Source organism: Zootoca vivipara, chromosome Z1, assembly GCF_965207765.1.
Source record: "Zootoca vivipara chromosome Z1, rZooViv2.hap1.1, whole genome shotgun sequence".
NCBI classification, from domain to species: Eukaryota; Metazoa; Chordata; class Lepidosauria; order Squamata; family Lacertidae; genus Zootoca; species Zootoca vivipara.
Window position 1 is genome coordinate 72323192 of NC_142583.1, and position 18617 is coordinate 72341808.

At 43.4% G+C, this 18617-nt stretch overlaps 1 protein-coding gene across 1 annotated transcript; it reads left to right on the plus strand.

Annotated features, from left to right (window-relative positions):
• Nucleotides 1-3766: 3766 nt before the first annotated feature.
• On the plus strand, nt 3767-18398 carry LOC148687423 (uncharacterized). Its single transcript, XM_088657147.1, has 8 exons — nt 3767-3813; nt 5206-5372; nt 9655-9777; nt 12309-12407; nt 14674-14760; nt 15204-15355; nt 17248-17381; nt 17953-18398. Exons 1-8 carry the CDS (start codon nt 3767-3769, stop codon nt 18119-18121), a joined length of 978 nt encoding a protein of 325 aa, XP_088513273.1. The 3' UTR covers nt 18122-18398.
• Nucleotides 18399-18617: the final 219 nt, after the last annotated feature.

Genomic DNA, 18617 nt, shown 5'->3' on the forward strand with positions numbered 1-18617 from the left:
AAGACTTGGACCTCCAAGAAAATAAAGCATGGAAGAATTCAGTCCTAACTGGCTTCTGTACTTCCAATAAATTAATTTAGCATAATGTTACAGGTCTAGAGTTAGTGAATGTTAGAAATTAATAAAATGGTGGAATTCAGGTAATATTGGGGACATTGAGGGGAAAATACAGGCCACAGCAGGTTTCCTGAACTGTGCCAAACATGGAAATTCCTGGGTTTAGCCTCTGCAAACTAACCCTGGCCAGGCTAGTTGAGTGCAAGCCATTATGAAACAGTGGCAGTCATCAAAATGTCAAAGGAACACCCTTGGGCCTGTGCACAACAGGGGTTGCCAAGAGCATGAAGAGAGCATGATGCTGCATAGGAAAAACATGTCCCTTTTAAAACAGAGAGATTTGGAGAAGGGGAGGGGCCGCTTAGCAAAGGTTCTTGGGATGGAGAAAGGAGGGGGCAGAACTTCATATGGGGACTGGAGGGCAGAAGCATCTTGGCAGGCTGGCTGAAGGCAGGCTGGGACAGAGGCAAGCAGCTGTCTTGCAATCTGATGCTGCCCTGCTGTTGGAAACAAGCCACTCTTAAGATGTGAATGCTATAACCTCTGCACTCCCTTCCATCTACACCCTGGTGTAAATATGTGTAAAATAAATCATATTTCTCAAATACATGACAGTATCTGCTGCACCTTTTTTTATATCATTTTTATTAAGTCTCCAACAATATTCCAAAGCATTGATCATCATATACAATTTTTAACGTACAAATTTGCTTCCTGACTTCCATCCTTTCCTTATGTTCATTTTTTACTCCTTTTCATTCGCTGCTTTACAACACATATATTTTTGTTATCTAAACCCCGCTACTGTTAAATCTTTCATTAATCCACTGCTTATATTTTAAATCCTGCCCGCAACTTCATATATTGGTGATATTTTGAAAGGTAACCCATCCGGGGTCTCCATTCCTCCTTAAACACTTTGTCATTATGTCCTCTTAATTTAGCAGTTATTTTCACAATTTCAGCATATTCCATCCATTTCATAAGCCATTCCTCCTTAGTTGGTAATATTTTCTCTTTCCACTTCTGTGCATATAAACTTCTAGCTGCTGTTGCCACATACATAAATAAACTAGTCAGCTTTCTTGGGACCTCTCTCCCCATTATTCCTAGTGAAAAGGCTTTGGTTGTTTTTTTTTAAGGGATTATTAATTTAAACATCCTTTTCAATTCATTATAATTTCCCAAAAGCCCTTCAACTTTTTACAGTACCACCACATGTGATAAAATGACCCTTCCAGCATATATCTGGTACATATTTTTACATTTTTGCTCGTTTTTGTATACTGTGCATCATTTTTATTCAGGTTACAGGTAGGTAGCCGTGTTGGTCTGGATCGAAGTAAAATAAAAAAATTCCTTCAGTAGCACCTTAAAGACCAACTAAGTTTTTATTTTGGTATGAGCTTTCGTGTGCATGCACACTTCTTCAGATACTTCTTCAGATACGTATCTGAAGAAGTGTGCATGCACACGAAAGCTCATACCAAAATAAAAACTTAGTTGGTCTTTAAGGTGCTACTGAAGGAATTTTTTCATTTTTATTCAGTTTTCTTTCAACACCCTGGTGTAAATATGTGTAAAATAAACCATAATTCTTAAAGACATGACAGTCTCCTCTATATATTTGAAGACAGCTATCGCTGGACAACAACAGGTTGGGGAAGACTTCTCGTATTTATGACAGAAACCCACCCCAATCAACTATGTAAACAACTTGCTCCATTTCCTTCCAAAGACCACTGCAATACACAAAGATTATGCAGCAAATTTCTCTGATCCTCCTGAGGCTGCTTTTGTTAACATAATAATTGTTGCAAGCTTTGTTAAGGAGCAAAAGGGAGTACTTCCACCTGCCCATGTCTCCACACAAGAGCAGGGTTGGGGGGAAAACACTCCTCTTCACTTTGAACAGATTGTTTTTTTGCAGAACAAAAGGTTGTCTCCACACCTCCCAACCACACACGGGGTTGAGAGAGCTGCATGTGCTGATTGTGAGTCTGCATGTATGTTTCTGTGCCAGAGTGCAGGTGTGAGTGTGTTCCTGCACATAGGTATTTGTGTAGGCTGTATGTGTGCCATATATGTACAGACATACCTCGGTTTAAGTACACCTCGGTTTGAGTACTTTCAGGTTAAGTACTCCGCGGACCGTCTGGAACGGATTCATCCACTTTCCATTACTTTCAATGGGAAAGTTCGCTTCAGGTTAAGTACGCTTCAGGTTAAGTACAGACTTCCGGAACCAATTGTGTACTGAAACCAAGGTACCAGTGTAGTTTATGCATGAGCACACACATTCATGTGCGTACATTGGTCACACACACACAGCTGAAACATGGTCCTCGGAGAAGAGGCCAATGCTCGCACCATTACCAGGAACAGTCACCATTGTTTGGCCAGAACCCACTTGACTCCTCCTGGTCTAGGGCTGTGGTTGTGGATAATACCAAACCAGCAACTCTCTCCACATCCTGTTCCCTAAGGAAAGATCATGGCAGGTAATGGGAGGCTTTGCGGGAGAGGGGATGTGGGGCGAAACCTGGTGACGGAGCAATTTACAAAAATGTATCAAAAGGTGTCATAAGCCCTCCCAAGGCTCTGAGGTGGTTTCAAAGTATCAGAGCCAGCCCACATCACCACAGACTCCAGATTGATCCAAATAAGTCCAGAACGGGGAATCTCCACTTGGAGGTTTTTAAGCAGAGGTTGGATGGCCACCTGTCATGGATGCTTTAGTTGAGATTCCTTCATTGCACAGGGCTGAACTAGATGGACTTTGGTTTCCCCTCCAACTCTACAATTCTATGAACACCCATCAAACAAAATTAGAAATTCCAATGGAAATGGATGATGGGAATTGTAGTCCAGTAGCATTTGAAAGACTGCAGATTTCCAAGAGCAGAATACATAATGGAACACAATGAAGAGGTTCCCCAGCAGGTTGTTTCAAGTGAACATTTTGTGTTTTATAGTGTTCCAATGATATTCTTGAGCATCCCTTTCATGTGTGAAAGTGCCTTCTCTCATGTGTGAGAGAAGTAAGTGACTTCTGCTGTTTGTGGAATGCTGATTGGCTGCCTGCCAGTCCCAATCAGGGAGGAGCAGAATGGGAAGAGTTCTGGAATGTTCTGCATGAAAGTGGAAGGTGGTTGAAGCCGTTGAAGGAAGGAACACCTGCAGGAAAAAGCTGAGGCAGAGAGAAGATAAAGGATTTAGTGAGGCACCACGGTATCCAAAGTAGGGGGAATAAATCATTCATAATCAGCTGCCTTTTTCTAAGTTCAGCCATTGGTTGTCTTGCCCCATATGCTATCTAGCCAACTGGCAACAGCTGCCCAGGATCTCTGGCAAAGATAGGCCTTTCCCAGGCCTACTGCTGGAGTTCCTTATGATGGGAGATGCCTTTCAGGGCCTTCTGAATGAAGTACGTGCTCTGTCACTGAGCTAGAAGTCGGAAGGCCCCAGTTGCCCTATTATAGTGGGAGATGAGCAGATTCCTGTAGTTCTCCAGGGAATAGGCAACTCCATGTTTGAAAACAAAGTGAGGGTTGGATGCACACAAGTTTTTCATGCCAACTCCGTAGCATGGTGTGACTGCTCTGTAAATGGTAGCTTTGTCTCAAGACATTATTTTAATAGTTTACTCCGTTCAATGGTCACATAGAAGAACTCCAGGATGAGACAACACTCAACATGAGGAGATAAGATGGAAGCCAAGAAAAAGATCTTGTCAACAGAAAGAGGCAAGTTTTTGTAGGTTGTTATTCTGATTTGTCTTTAGACTACTAAATTATTTGATAGAAGTTGCGCTAACTGTCTACTCTTGTTGTATTGTTCCGAACACAGGATGACATAAGGGTCCAATCCGAATGAGCAGTTAAAATGGTGGGAGGCTTGACATTCGCGGAAGGTAGGTTTTTTCCGCTGTTATTTCCTCTTCAGAGAAATACAGGAAGGCAGAGTTCTTCTACTCACCTCTGAGCTTTCCTTTCTGTCCTTCTGACTCCTGCTTCCTTTCCTTCGTTCTACTATGAGTGTGAAATTGAGGGACAGGGCAGAGATTTATCTCTGGGAACACTACTCTCGGTTGAGCGCCTGCCTCTTTTCCACCTTCCGACATTTTATTAAATTTTATTAAATTTAATAAAAAAATGAACCACACTGTTCATTAATTGAAATAATTATTTGATGATTTATCTTTTACTTTGTTGCTCCATCGTCAGCACATATGAACTGACATTTAGTTCTATATAGTTCTATATAGGCGTATCTTTATTCAGCTTGATTAATGATGCATTTAAATAGCATTGCTATATATTTCACCTAATCAATCCTCAGGATTAACCGCATTTTATAACTTACTAGCAGGTAGTGTTTGATGCTGCCTGGAATCTCAGAACGTTGTGTTTTTTAAATGGATACTGTAATATATGAGTTTGGACCCATTGTGCCATCAATTGGGTGAAGTCATGCCAAAGACATATTTGATTCAAAATGGCACTTGTGGTGAGACCCTGTCAGGCTGCCAGAAAAGCCCTTCCATCTGGGGTCCAATGCTGTAAGCAGAAACCGGAACGGCTTGGCCGTAATTAACTTTATTGCTCAGTAACCAAGGAGACAGCGCACTGCACATCCATCAGCTAAGCAAGTCAGTTGCAGAAGCTGAAGTTCCATCTTCTCTCTCCCTTATTTATACCTCCCTCCATGCGTTTTTTCGCTGTGACTCAGCTTCTCTTAATTGTTCTAGCCTTTTCTCGACCCTTCTTTCTGTGGCTACTTCAAGCATCTCTCCTTCACACTCACTTTCTGTTGCTGATTCCTCCCTGTCCCACCAGTCTGAACATGGTTCAAAGTTCCCTCCCCCCTCAGGTGCCTCCTGGACTACTGGCTGCCACCACTCTTCCTCAACCAGCCAACCCCTGACAGATGCCCAACCTCATCACAGGAAATCCCATGCAGAGTTTGGTGAAGACATCCCAAGTTTTGGAGGGGGTTATTCTACTGGGGTCAAGCTCCTAGTACACAGTGCCTTTTCTATTCCCTTTTTTATGAGCTGATGTTCTAATAAATTACATATTATGTGATCCAAGACCACAATGCAGCTTCAAAAACCAGTGTGGCTTCCAGATCGAATGTGGCTTCCAGATCGAATGTGGCTTCCAGATCGAACGTGGCTTCCAGATCGAACGTGGCTTCTGGATCCAATGTAGCTTCCAGATCCAATGTGGCTTCTAGATCCAATGTCTCTTCTAGATCCAGTGTGGCATCCAGAACAAAACTAAAAGGCAGACGAAAACCACCTCCTAGAAAGGGTATGTATGCAGCACACAGAGAAGTGGTTCATAGTATAGACGAGGGACACACTGGAAAGGAAAAGTGGGAGAGCAACAGGAAGCATCTGTGACCAGTTGTGGTGAAGAGGGCTGGAGAAAAGCTAGCAGTGCTCTGTGAGCCCAACAGGCTCACTTAGTCAAACCAACTAACCAGGGTTTGAGTCCAGCGTCTTCTTCTGCTGCTGGCTATGGCAGCGGTGGTGCGAAGCACCAAGCTTTAGCTTATGTTCTCTCCTCTCTACTTATTTAAACAGGGAACCTCAGACAGAAAGAAATGGCAGGCAAGGAAGACTTCTCCATTCACTTAGCCTGACAATTGACATGGGAGGCGGACTTAGAAAGCCAGCTTTGGCTTGCTCATCCTGAGATCCCTATGGTAGGGAAAAGAGAACTTGGCAGGTGTGGTCATTCAAGTGTGGCCTGAATGCTCCATCACAGAGTGGAGCGGGAGAAGCGGGGGTGACCCATCCATGAGGCAGACTGAAGAAACTGCCTCAGGCTGTAGAATCTAATGGGCACATGCTCCTCCATCATTGGAGAAGTGGTAGAGGTGGTTTCTGGGTGAGAGCTCAATGAAATCGCCTGAAGTCCTCATGTCTTGTGTGGCCTCACCAGGATCTTGGGAAGATCTCATGGGGCTCTTCTGAGATCTTGCCAGAACCCGGAAGCTGCAGCTGCATGAGCCTGGTAAGCCAGACTTCAGCAGGGGCAGCAAGGTGGGGTCAATGGCATGCAAACATGGTGGCACCTTCCCATTTTGCCGCAGGTGGCAAAGCAGAATGGACCACTCCTGGGGAGAAGCTAAAGCTATGTATGAGGAGGGACTTCTTGGACCTCTTTATGGTGAGCCCAACTGGGGCCAAGGCCATGCTCTGGTGGCTTCCACTGGGGACTATAAGATATAAGATATCTTTATTGTCATTGTCCCCTTGCGGGAACAACAACTCGGTTGCTACATCCACTCAGATAAAGCATTCCGCATAATCCAAAATTATAAAACCTAATTAAAAACAGTAAATATAATACAAAATAGCAAGTAAAATAAGATGACTTCAAAGTCCAGGCTTTCCATTTAAAGCCAAAATCGCTCTAGAGAAGAAACTGTTCCTGAGACGGCTTGTTCTTACCTGCATTGTTCTATATCTCCGTCCCGACTACTTATTGAGGTGCTGTTCATATAATCTTTCATTCAAGTCTGCATCTTTGTTTCAGATTGTTATAAGAAAGGATAGTGTGGTTTTTTTGATGTTTGGAATGTCTTAGTTGTTTATTTAGTGTAGACTCCTTAAGAGACAACTTACCTATTTAGAAAACACCCCTAACGAGAGAACTGCGAATGTGTCAGCGTGAGTAGACACTCACCCATTTCGCTCCTGGAACTTTCCTAATTAAAAGCCTGAAAAACAAATAATTTATGGCAAACTGATAGCAGAGATAAACTGTCGAGAGCCGGGCTCAAGTCCAGATACTGGAGGGAGGTGAATGAGTGCTTAAAACAGCGGTTAATTTGTCTATTGAGGAAAGACTCGAGAAAAGATTTAACAAGATGGCTAAATCTATAAAGGAGCTGGGGGAGATGATCCAGGGTTCGGAGATAAATGTCTGCGCTGACATGCAATGACTGAAAGCAGAAATGAGAAGAATGACTGCTACAGTAGAAAAAGTTGCGAAAATAGCAGAGTATGCAAAAGAGGTAGCAGAAGCAAACATAAATAAAATAGATGCCTTGACAAAAAGAATCTCGCAAATGAATGACAGACAATGTAGAAGGAATTTGAAGTTTTCAGGCACTTCAGAGGACATCCTATATAATAAAGTCCAAGTGTCTCTGCGTCCAGTCCCTGTGTCCCTGGGTTTGCACTACTGCGCATGTGCCCCACGGACACAGGGACTGGACGCAGAGACTGGACGCACACACACACACGCTCTCCGCCCCCTCTGCCTACTGTTTCCCTGCGGCCGCCAACCACCGCTCCCAGCCGGACAGCGCCTCACTGCGCTTGCGCTAAAGCGCGAGGAGGAGGAGGCTGCTTTCTTTCCCTCCCCCCCTACGCTCCTCCCACTATTCGCCATTGGCTGGTTCTAAACGGGGTTTGCCGCAGGGGCGGGAAGGAGATGGGGAGCAGCAGATCCCCGAGGCGAACACGCGCAGCGCGACTGGCTGCAGCCGCCGGCTCCACAAACGGGCGCACTCCATAAGCAGCGGCGCCACTCCTACACAGGCCCCCGGCCGCGCTTCCACGCTACTTGGGCACGCGGGCGCTGCTTCCCTTCCGCCGGCAGCACACGTGGGAAGGGAGGAGCAGCCTTGGCATTTGGGCTCCCGAGGCGGAGCTTCTGCACTGACGGGGAAGGGAGGGAGCCAATGCGTCACAAAGAGGAGGAGGCGGCTTTGGGTGGCGTGTGATGCGGGGATCGTGAGCACCAGAATCGGGGCAGCGGGGAAACCCCTAGCCTCCGGATCAGGCCCCAAAGATGCCTCTACGAATGTCCCCGAGGTTGCTAGGGCAACAGGCCTGCTCTAGCACCCAATATTTTAATGGGCTTCAAGACACTAGTTGAGAATAAAGACCTGGAAAAGGTGATATTAGAATGGCTCAAAGAACAAGGAATTGAAATCGAGCAATACGAGATTGAGAGAGCCCATCGATTGTTTAAAGCACGAGGAGGCTCCGGACATCCTAGGGATGTAATTATGGGATTTACAAGAGAGAAGCTAAGGGATCAAATCTATAAATCTCTACGCCAGAAAGCAGACCTGCAGTTCAAACAACGAAAGGTCATAGTGAGACAGGACTTCTCCCCGGAAACGCTGCAAGAAAGGAAACGAATGCAGCAGTTTGCACAAGCTCTTTACAACCATAAAATCCTCTTTTCCTGGGCCTACCCCACTACGTTGGTGGTCTATAAAGAAGGCAGGAAACCCTGACGAAGCAAAAAAAAAAAAAGCTAATTAAACTAGGAGTTGGTTCAACACAAAGACAATTTGAACAAGAACTCTCAAGTGTGGAAGAACTACAGGTAGACTAGCAGGGGGAGTCTAGTGAAGAATCTCCAGTGCAGAGACAAGAGAGTAAAAGAAGATGGAAGTCGGGAGAGGAAGGAAGCAGCAAGAAATAACAAATAATAAATACCAGAGACATTTAAAATGGGCTTTTGTAAAAAAAATACTTAAGGATATAATCTTTCCAGGAATGCAATTTGGTTAAGGAATATTGGCAGAGGATCATAAGGGTACTTTCTGGACTATTCCAAATAAACATAGAAATTAATAGGCACTTGCTATTTTGGGGAATATTGGGAAATAAGAAAGTAAAAACGTAATAATCTAGAGTTGTATGAGATCATGATTTTAGCTGGAATGGCAGTTATTGCTCTAGGATGGAAAGAAAAAGCTAAGTGGAATATAGAAAAATGGAAAGATTATGTTTTTGAATATGTACAATCAGAAATATTTGCACAGATAGCAGTAGAGGATAGATGGGAAAATAAATGCCAAAAAAAATCACAAACAAGTGGGCATTTTATAGGAACTGGGTAGAAAGGGGAGAAGCCAACCCGAATATACAAGCATGAGTGAACAGATTGTGTACATGGTTAAAGATATGAAGAAGGGAGGCCCGAACAGGGGGGAGAGTGGGAAGGGAGGGGGAGGATTTGGGGGGGGGCAAGTTGTAAAGATACGTGGAATGAACTAATGCTTTTGTTATGTAACCCTTTTAAAAATAAAAATAAAAAAGGATAAAAAACACCCCAAACAATTTATAGATTTGTTTGATATACAGTAGATTGTGTTTTAAAGCTCCACTGGGTCAGGGGAAAGGCTCATGTAGTCCAACACCCTGTTCTCACAGTGTCCAAACGGATGCCTACGAGAAGCCTGCAAGCAGGAGCTGAATACAACAGCGTAGTCCTTACTGTATTTGCAATACCCAGCAATGGGTTTTGAGAGGCATACTGCCTTTAACAGTGAATGCAGAAAATAGCTGCTGTAGCTGGTCAACCTCACCTCCATGAGTCTGTCTAACCTTCTTTAAAAGCCACCCAGGTTGATGGGCATCAATACCCCTTGTGGGAGTAAATTCCATAGTTCAACTATGCGCTCTGGTCTCGCCTGATTTTCTTGTATATATGTTAATAGCTCTATGCGTCAGCAAGAATTCCAAAAACACAGCAAAATGAACCATACCTTAATGGGATAATGGCGGGATGTTCATACGTGATCGTTAAAGCATAATTTCCTTTCTTTTTGCACTTCAAGGAAAATATGCTGCGTTTTTGCAGCACATAAGAGAGTGCTCCTTTCAACCTTCCCTTGCTGCATCTACTGCGGTGGTGCTGTGCCTGGTCCTGTTCTTTGCTGCAGTTGGAGTTACTAATCTGTGTAAGTTCAACTCTGGGGTGGGGGCTATAGAGTTGTCATGGTTGGGCTTTACATCATTTTGAAGAACACTTTCAAAAGTGGGGGCATCATCCAGCCTCAGCTAATGTTGTCTGGGGCAAAGACGGCACGACTCGAGGCAGGTTGAACTCAATGGGAAGGCGACCAAGAGCAGAGCTCGAGGGCTTCCTTTTATTGAAAGCTCAGGATGACAGTTAATCATTACGACGACAGTGTAACTTCTAGCCAATTACAGCAGTGCAGTCCCATACAAGGTGATGTTTCCTGTAACGTCACACCCGGTCACTCCCTAAGACATCCTCCATAGCCCACGTGTTGTTTTGCCATGCCCTCTGTCCATGCTCCAAGCACATGTCACTCTGTAAACACCCCCTCCTAGTTCCCATTGTGTTACCCTCCTTGGCTTGACCCATCTGGTTTGTCCTGATTCATCCAGTTCCATCCAGATCCTCCTTGATCCTTCTAGCTCTGTTGTGACCTGTTGCCCTGCTGACCTGAGCCTCTGACCTGTCCTTCTTCACGTGTTTCCCATTCTGACATTAGCCGGCTTGCCGCGCTAATGCCCACACTCTCGCAGATCGGTGTGGCTTGCCAGCACCAGATCTCAGTCATTCCCACACATGCAAGCACAATTTCCTCGTGTTATCCCCACAAGCTAAGATCTTTTTCCTCCCAGTATGAGGTAAGGAAGTGGTTGAATCTCACCCATTGAAACAAATGCTTCTGTTTCTTGTCTCTGAATACTCCAGAGACTTCATATATATATATCCCACCTTTTCCCCAGACTGGGACTCAACACAGCTTACAGTAGCCGCCGGGACCATATAGCACAGGTCCCAAAGGATCTCCACTGGCTCCCAGTACATCTCCGAGCACAATTCAAAGTGTTGGCACTGACCTTTAAAACCCTAAACGACCTTGGCTCAGTTTACCTGAAGGAGCATCTCCATTCCCATCGTTCAGTCCAGACACTGAGGTCCAGCTCCAAGGGCCTCCTGGCGGTTCCCTCATTGCGAGAAGTGAGGTTACAGGGAACCAGGCAGAGGGCCTTCTCGGTAGTGGCGCCCTCCCTGTGGAACGCCCTCCCATAAGATGTCAAGGAAATAAACAACTATCTGACTTTTAGAAGACATCTGAAGGCAGCCCTGTTTAGGGAAGTTTTTAATGTTTGATGCTTTTATTACAGATAAAAGAGAGTTATAGTTACAGGTAGGTAGCCGTGTTGGTCTGAGTCGAAGCAAAATAAAAAAATTCCTTCAGTAGCACCTTAAAGACCAACTAAGTTTTTATTTTTGTTTGAGCTTTTGTGTGCATGCACACTTCTTCAGATACACTTGAAACAGAAGATAAAACAGAGAAAGCTAAAAACATAGATACGATCATCACCAAACAGCAATTAAACACTAATGGAATTAAAATAATATATATAAAAAGAACTATTAAAAATAACAACTACAAGAAAAACATCACAGAACCAGCTCTTTCGTTCAAAACAGTCAGTTCCTAAAAGTCTCTTGAGATAAGAAAGTCTTCACCTGCCATTGGAAGGGCAACATCTTGGAGCATCCTGCAGAGCTCTCTCTCCTAGCGTGCAATTCTCTGCTCCTATTTCTTCTAATCTTTGTCAGCTGAATGAGAGATTCCTTCTCTTAAAGCGATTCTCCTAAGTTGTACAGGGGATCTCTGTTTAACACGTTTGCTGGCTGTGCCTCCTCCTAGGAAAACAGGTCTGCAGCCTGTCTGCCTTGTTCCTTCCTGATGTGGTGGCAGAAAGCCTTTTCCACTGGCAAGATAAAATGGGAGGAAGGCGTTGCATCCCTAGTCAGTTATGATGTCATCACCCAATGTGCCCATGATCTTTGCATGACTATATTCCAAGGAATATCACAATGGATTCAGCAGGGCTGGGAGAACCAGTTCACTAGGTATACAAGACTGCAGATCGCCTGCTAGAAAATATGACTGTCATACAAAAAGCAGGTTTCACAGAGAAGGCATAGGGAGTCTTGATTCAAAAATCATTCTACAAATAAATTGGAGTCCTTGGAGAGTTGAGAAAATCAAATGAAAAAGATTCCAAGAGCTCTGGCCAGGTAAAGGAATTCCAGTAGCAATCCAGTTTTTAGAAATCCAGGACAAGGCCCTGTTTCACGTTATTCTTCATCAGCTCTAGTTTCAAGGTCAAAGCGTACCATTCATGATTTCTAAAAACTGGATTGCTACTGGAATTTGTCTTATTTTAATGTATTTTGGTATTTGTTGGAAACTGCCCAGAGTGGCGGGGAAAACCCAGCCAGATGGGCGGGGTATAAATTAATAATAATAATAATAATAATCAACTTAAAACTTTCTAAAAATTATTCCTTTACCTGGCCAGAGCTCTTAGAATCTTTTCAATTGATTTTCAAAAATCATTCTAAGCAATTATTATTTGGGAGGGAAGGGGTGTAGCACACTCATGCCCAGACTAGTGTGTTGGCATACCATTTCTTTTTCTCTTTAATCCCTTCTAGATATCTACGAGCGGAACAAAAGGCATCTAGAAAAGAGAGCAATGAAAACTATCAGAGACTTTATGATAAAAAGGGAACCGTCCCTTCAGAACAAGAATGGTAAGTGATAAGTTTCCATCAGTATATTCATGAACACTGCTCCCCAGCCACACACCCCATCAAGGAGTATTGCCCCACAGTAGAACTTGTTTCAAGACTCTTATGTAGAGAGGGGAAAGTAGCTGGGGAGTGGAGGGTGATTGGAAGAGGAAGAATTAAGAGCCCACCTTTCCTCCAACACTGGTCCTCTGAAAACGCGCCTCTTCCCACAAACAACCGCTTTCAAAATATGCAGAGTTGGGAGCCTGTGTCTGCTGAAGCCTGGACCTGTTAAATCAGAACCAGTCATCAACCAGTTCCTTTGTATATCTGTCCATTTTGTTATGATTTCCCTGAATTGGTTGACTTTGCTATGGGACTGGCTAGGAAAACTGGATTGCCTTCTTGTTGCCCTTCCTTCAGCAAGTGGCGACATTTTTTATTCCAAGGAACTGTCTGTTTTTTAAGGAAAGGGCTGGCACTGTGATGTTTTTTATTCTTGTTATTCGTATTTTTAAAAGATTAGTTTTTTATGTTGTTTTGTGTTTTTTAATGTTTAATAACTTTTTAATGATTGACTTTGCTATGATTTTAGCTTTTCTATTTTATCTGCGTTTTGCATTTTTTATCTGTAAACTTCCTTCAGTCCCAGTCTGGGGGGGAAAGTGAGATACAAATAAATAGTATGACTATAATAAAAATGAATTTGCAAATCCCAGAGGAAACAAAACCCATGGGGGTGGGGTAGGAATTGAGGTACTGCATGGACAATTTTAATATTGAAAAACCTATCATTGTAAGAGAAGACTCAACATGCTTACAAACTGACTCATGCACCAGAAAGTCCTAAAATTCTGTTAAGTTGCCCATCTTAATTTCTGCACCATGTGTATGCAATTCCCATGTTCTACAGTATCACACATGGTGTGAGGTGACTAGAAATAAGCATGTAAGACATGAAGTGTGGGTTTAAACTGGGCCCATTTTATCAATTACAGCTTAAGACTTTAAGTTCTTGGTTCAAAGGGAAGGCCAATGTGCAGTAAGTATTCCCAAACAACTGTTGATCTCCTAAACCAGTTATAATTGGGTGAGCTTACCCTATAAGGAGGAAATGTGGCTTTAATTCCATCATCCCTCTCCTCTGCCCATGACAAACCCCTTCAGTTGAGGAGGAAGGCTTTCCTGATTCACGTCTCCTGGATGCCCCCATAACTCCATGGGAATGGCACAGGTTAGCCTCCAAAATTATATTTTTCCCCCAGGTCCTGCAAGTCTCTGTGCAAGTCTTCAGCACCACTATTCTTCTGAAAAGTGCTCACCCTTCGTGCCAAGCTGTTCCCCACTTTTATTTTGAATTTATTGATAAGATGGTTAATAGTTACGGAATCGACGCGCCTAGAACTGATTTAATACAATAGAAATTGTTGTGACTCAGACCACATTAAATGGCTTAATTCTAGCATTGGCCCCACACAAATCATTCTGTCTGGCTATTTTGAGAAGCAGGCAAGCGAGCATTGCCAAGTGATGCCAGTTTCAGCCATGTATTGAGGCTGGCCTTGTGCGAGTGTAAAACATGGGTCCCACTGCGAACCTCTGGCATCTCCTCAGTTGTGGTTCCAACTCAAAATTCTCATGGCTTTTCTAAAACTTTTATTTAATCCTATGACATTCAATTTGAGAATTTTGTGTACTGAACATTTTTGCAGCAAACTAAGTTTGAACGTGGAGAACTTGCCCGAGAACATTTTCAATTGCAGAAAGCACATATCTATTGCTGGCACCATGAATACCTTTGGGGACCTAAGTTACTCTTCGGGAAGCTTGAACCTTTATTCAGTGCTAGCAAAACGGTAAAGGGATATGTGTATGCAGCTCGTACATTGAAAATTCCACTTGAATAGGGCAACCTCTGTCCAGTGTGTCCTTGTGTGCATAAAGAAGACACACAACCCACTCCCTTTCAAGAACCATGAAGGTCAAGCCACAAAATAGCCTTCTCCAGGAGATCGGACAAGTTTTACCATCAGTATACCAATATCCCTCAGTAGAAAGGAAATGGATGTAACAGTTGACACTATTGGGGAAGGGTGGAGTAAACCTTGAACCTTGGTCACCCCAGACACTAAGAACCAGGACTCCTCCTATCTAGGCTCCATCGCAGGGCTCTGCTTCTTTTTTCCACACTGGAATGTGATTGTACATCAGATTTTGGAAAGTGACTTTTTATATACATCGATGGATGTCTGAATTACCACTGACTTGAATTGTTCAAACGTTTTAGATTCTGAAATATTTCGTGGAGCTCAGAAGTTAGCAGAAGAATTGGTTGCATGGAACTTCAAAGTGTATGAAGTACAAGTTGCAATTGGTAAGTTCCTTTGAGACAATGATTGTCTGCACAGCTCTTGGAGGTTCAGGGGCCCAGCTGCCCTCTGCCTCTCACACACTACTTTGATAAAACAGATTGAGCAATTCAGACCTTCACTATCCAGGACAAAATAGGCTGTGTATGAGAAAATTATTTGCAAATCAATTGGTGAATGCAAAGATGGTAATAGGGAGGGAAATGAATAACACCTTCTCATTGAAACTAGCCTCTAAATATGTTCATTACATGAACAAACATTTCAGAGGGCAGAAGGGTGGCTATCCTGTTACATTAGTAAATTGTGATGGGTGGCAATGAAATATCATGTAATTCATTTCGAGTGTGTATGTGTATTTTAAAGTGATCTGCACAGACCTTCAACTTGGCATCTCTCAAATTCTGCCCCCTCTCATTTCCCTGTGAATTCCTTGCTGGGTTGAAAGAGGACCTTATTAGAAAATTTCGTCTAAAGTGGATGCCACATGCTGGGCGTCTCTATTTATTTGAAGATCGAAGAAAGTCGTGGTTCAGTGCAAAACAGTTTTGTGAGGAGGAAAAGTCCTGGCTGACATTTATTGAAGATGCTGCTGTGGAGGTGAGTACAACACCAGGAAACTCGCTATAATGATCTCTAGCAGGTGAGCAGCCTGATAAGCAACAAGGACTCTCCATCAGTTTTATGTAAGTTTATATACAAAAAAACAAAACAAACCCCCACACACACACACCCAGAGCATGGTGTTCTGCCGGCTCTCATTAATCTTAGTTGCTCAGTCTGACTCATTGTCCCTTGCCCAACAGGAAGAACGCCAAAATCCCACCTTTCATCTCCTTCCCTTCCATTGCTCTGTGATCTTCTCCAATCTCCTCGTTTGAGGACCGTAGGTCTGGCTCTTCCCCAGAAGACTCAACCTCCAACACTGGCTTATCTGGTGGCTGCATGGCAACGCTTTAGCCGACTTCCCACTCTTCCTCTCCTTGGGAGCAAACGGCTTCTTCCCTGGAAAGGAGGGGGGGCCGGGCTGTTCTCTCTAAAGAAAAATCAGACAAACAGCTCTCATCTGCAGTCAGCCCTTTGCTCACTCAGCTCAATTTATGAGGCTGACTCTTCCGTTGCACTCTGGGGGGCCACATTCCTGACACTCTCTTGCAATTAATTGATTTTAAGTCCTTTGGGTGCCTAGAAAAGTTCTCTGGCAGCCTCCACATACTACTGCATGGACATCTTACTTCCCCCTCTTTCTCCATGAGCAGAAATATGTCATGGGGCACTCTTGAATGAATTGTGATCTACTGAAGGGAAGAGTACTGGAGGCTTGTTTTGCTTCTTTTCTAGCAGGGGAGGTAGTATCTATTAAGAAATGTACAAGTAAAGCAGGTGGAAACCATCAGGCATGGAACTAGAGAGGCAGTCTTTAAATTGTATCTGTCCCCACAAATGAGGAGGTTTTAGGCCAGCAAAAGGCACAGAAGAGGATCTGGGAATGCAGCCCCAGTGGTGAGTCAAGAAAGGAGGGAGAAAGGACTTGCCGGAAGGGGGTTATATTGCAAGATCTGTCATTAAAAGGCAGGATCTAATGATGAAATGAGTACCCAAACTCACAGAGTAAAAGACTCACCAGAAGGTTTCTGGAGAAAGGATGGAACTCTGAAAATCCTCCTGTGTGCACTCACTTTAAGGGTTCAGATTCTAGGCTGACTGATTTTCCTTCTGTTCCTCCTCTAGCTGAGTTTTTACTGTCGCCATGTTTTTAGCAAGTTGTGTGGGAGTTTTTAACTGAGCTTTAGTATTCTAGAACTCAGGGGCTGTCCTTCTGGGCTGTGAAGCAATGGTTCCTAAATTGAAACCCATGTCAGGCTGACTTTTGCCCTTGGTTACAGGTAGGTAGCCGTGTTGGTCTGACATAGTCGAAACAAAATAAAAAATAAAAACATTCCTTTCAGTAGCACCTTAGAGACCAACTAAGTTTGTCATTGGTATGAGCTTTCGTGTGCATGCACACTTATTCAGATACACTGAAACATAAGTCACCAGGCCCTTATATATATATATTGGGTTAGGGCAGGGGGTCCCCAAACTAAGGCCTGGGGGCCAGATGCGGCCCAATCGCCTTCTAAATCCAACCCGTGGACGGTCCGGGATCAGCATGTTTTTACATGAGTAGAATGTGCCCTTTTATTTAAAATGCCTCTCTGGGTTATTTGTGGGGCATAGAAATTTGTTCATTTTATTTTTCAAAATATAGTCCAGCCCCCCCACAAGGTCTGAGGGACAGTGGACCAGCCCCCTGCTGAAAAAGTTTGCTGACCCCTGGGTTAGGGTTTGCCCATCCTTGATTTAGTTGCAAGGTGCATCTCTGTGGTGCAACTTCCCGCTGTCAATTCACATTTCACTCCTGTTGATCATCTGAAGGAGCCTCTTGTCTTCCAGAGAAGAAACTTTGTCTGGAAATTATTTGAAAGGGGGTTCTGGTTCCTCATTTCTAGGAAAGACTCTGGTTGTGCTTTCTGCAGGCGTTTCTAGAAAAAGAAACAGAATTTGCACATGAAGATTCCTGGATTGGACTCCGTCATGAGAATGGAAATTGGAAATGGCATCATGGCCCAAATGTAGTAAACACGTAAGTGTGAACAAAATTTCTTTACTTTTTGTATTGTAGAAACTTTGTCGGGAATTCACGGGTGACAGATTAATAATAGGTATGATGAAGAAGCAAGTTCACTATATTCAGAGTCAGTGGACCTCAGTTTCTCTGACTCCGTCAAAAAAACCACCACTTTTTTCAGATGGAGCCAGGATTAATAAGTTGTTTTGAAAATGTTGGGGTTGAAATATAGGATTGTAAAATTCTTAAATAAGCAGATGGACTTGATTGCAGTTTCCTGAGCATAGCATTGTGTATTCCAAGCAATGCACTCATCCTTTGCAATTTTGTGTGAGAAATAACTTGCAGGAGGAAGCAATAGAGAGGGAAACTACCCCCCATAATACTTTTTTTTCTGCTGATGGACAAAATCTAAAAAATACAAACAATGCACTACAATTATGAGTAGCTGGCAATCTTGAGGTAGAAAGCAGGAATGAGACAGAACTGAGCTGAGTATTTCACTAATGCTAGAAAAAAGTAGACATCCAGTGTGGATTCATTAGTTTCAGTTGATGGATTTCTGACTGCTGCCTTTTGCTTTCAGTTATTGGATGCATGGTCAGCCTGACAAAATAAAAGAAGAACCCTGTGTCATATTAAAATCACATTGTTCCAGAACAACTAAATGTTGGGAAAACATTCCCTGTAATGTAGAAAAACGGTGGATATGTAAGAAGATGCCTGATACAAGATGGTATACGGTAGACCCTTGATAAAACTGGATTCTGTGATCTCTATGCTAAAAGCAGTGGATCAATCCTCCCCCCCCCTTTAAAAAATCAGCAATCCGGGTTATGGAATTGGGGCATGAAAGAGCTCAACTCTCTGTCATCAACAACTGAAAGCACCTTAGCAGTCCTGTTTCCTCAAGACTGGAAAAAGAGACCTTAATTTGCAATCTCAAAGATTTGAACCTCCAAGAAAATGAAGCATGGGAGAATTCAGTCAAAACCAGCTTCTGTACTTCCAATAAATTAATTTAGTATAATCATTGCTTTGTATTCTCCTTGCACAAGGCACCACTTCAAGTCAAGGATCTCTGCTCTGAAGATATTCAGGCCATCTTCAAATCTGTGGTGAAGTGGGTTGGCTGGGATAGTCAGCTCTGTTCAGTATAGCAGCCTCAGTGATTTCTCTATCAACAGCTACATGTCTGTCAGAGTTCTTGGAGTAGACCATTGACTGTGTTTTTTGATTTCTGGGGTTCAT

Excerpts from the sequence above, each read along its gene's own strand:
- LOC148687423 (XM_088657147.1), top strand. The coding sequence starts at position 3,767 with ATGGAAGCCAAGAAAAAGATCTTGTCAACAGAAAGAGGCAAGTTTTT. Across the intron at positions 5,373-9,654 it reads AAAACCACCTCCTAGAAAGG|GAAAATATGCTGCGTTTTTG; the intron begins GTATGTATGCAG and ends TTGCACTTCAAG. Across the intron at positions 9,778-12,308 it reads AGTTGGAGTTACTAATCTGT|ATATCTACGAGCGGAACAAA; the intron begins GTAAGTTCAACT and ends AATCCCTTCTAG.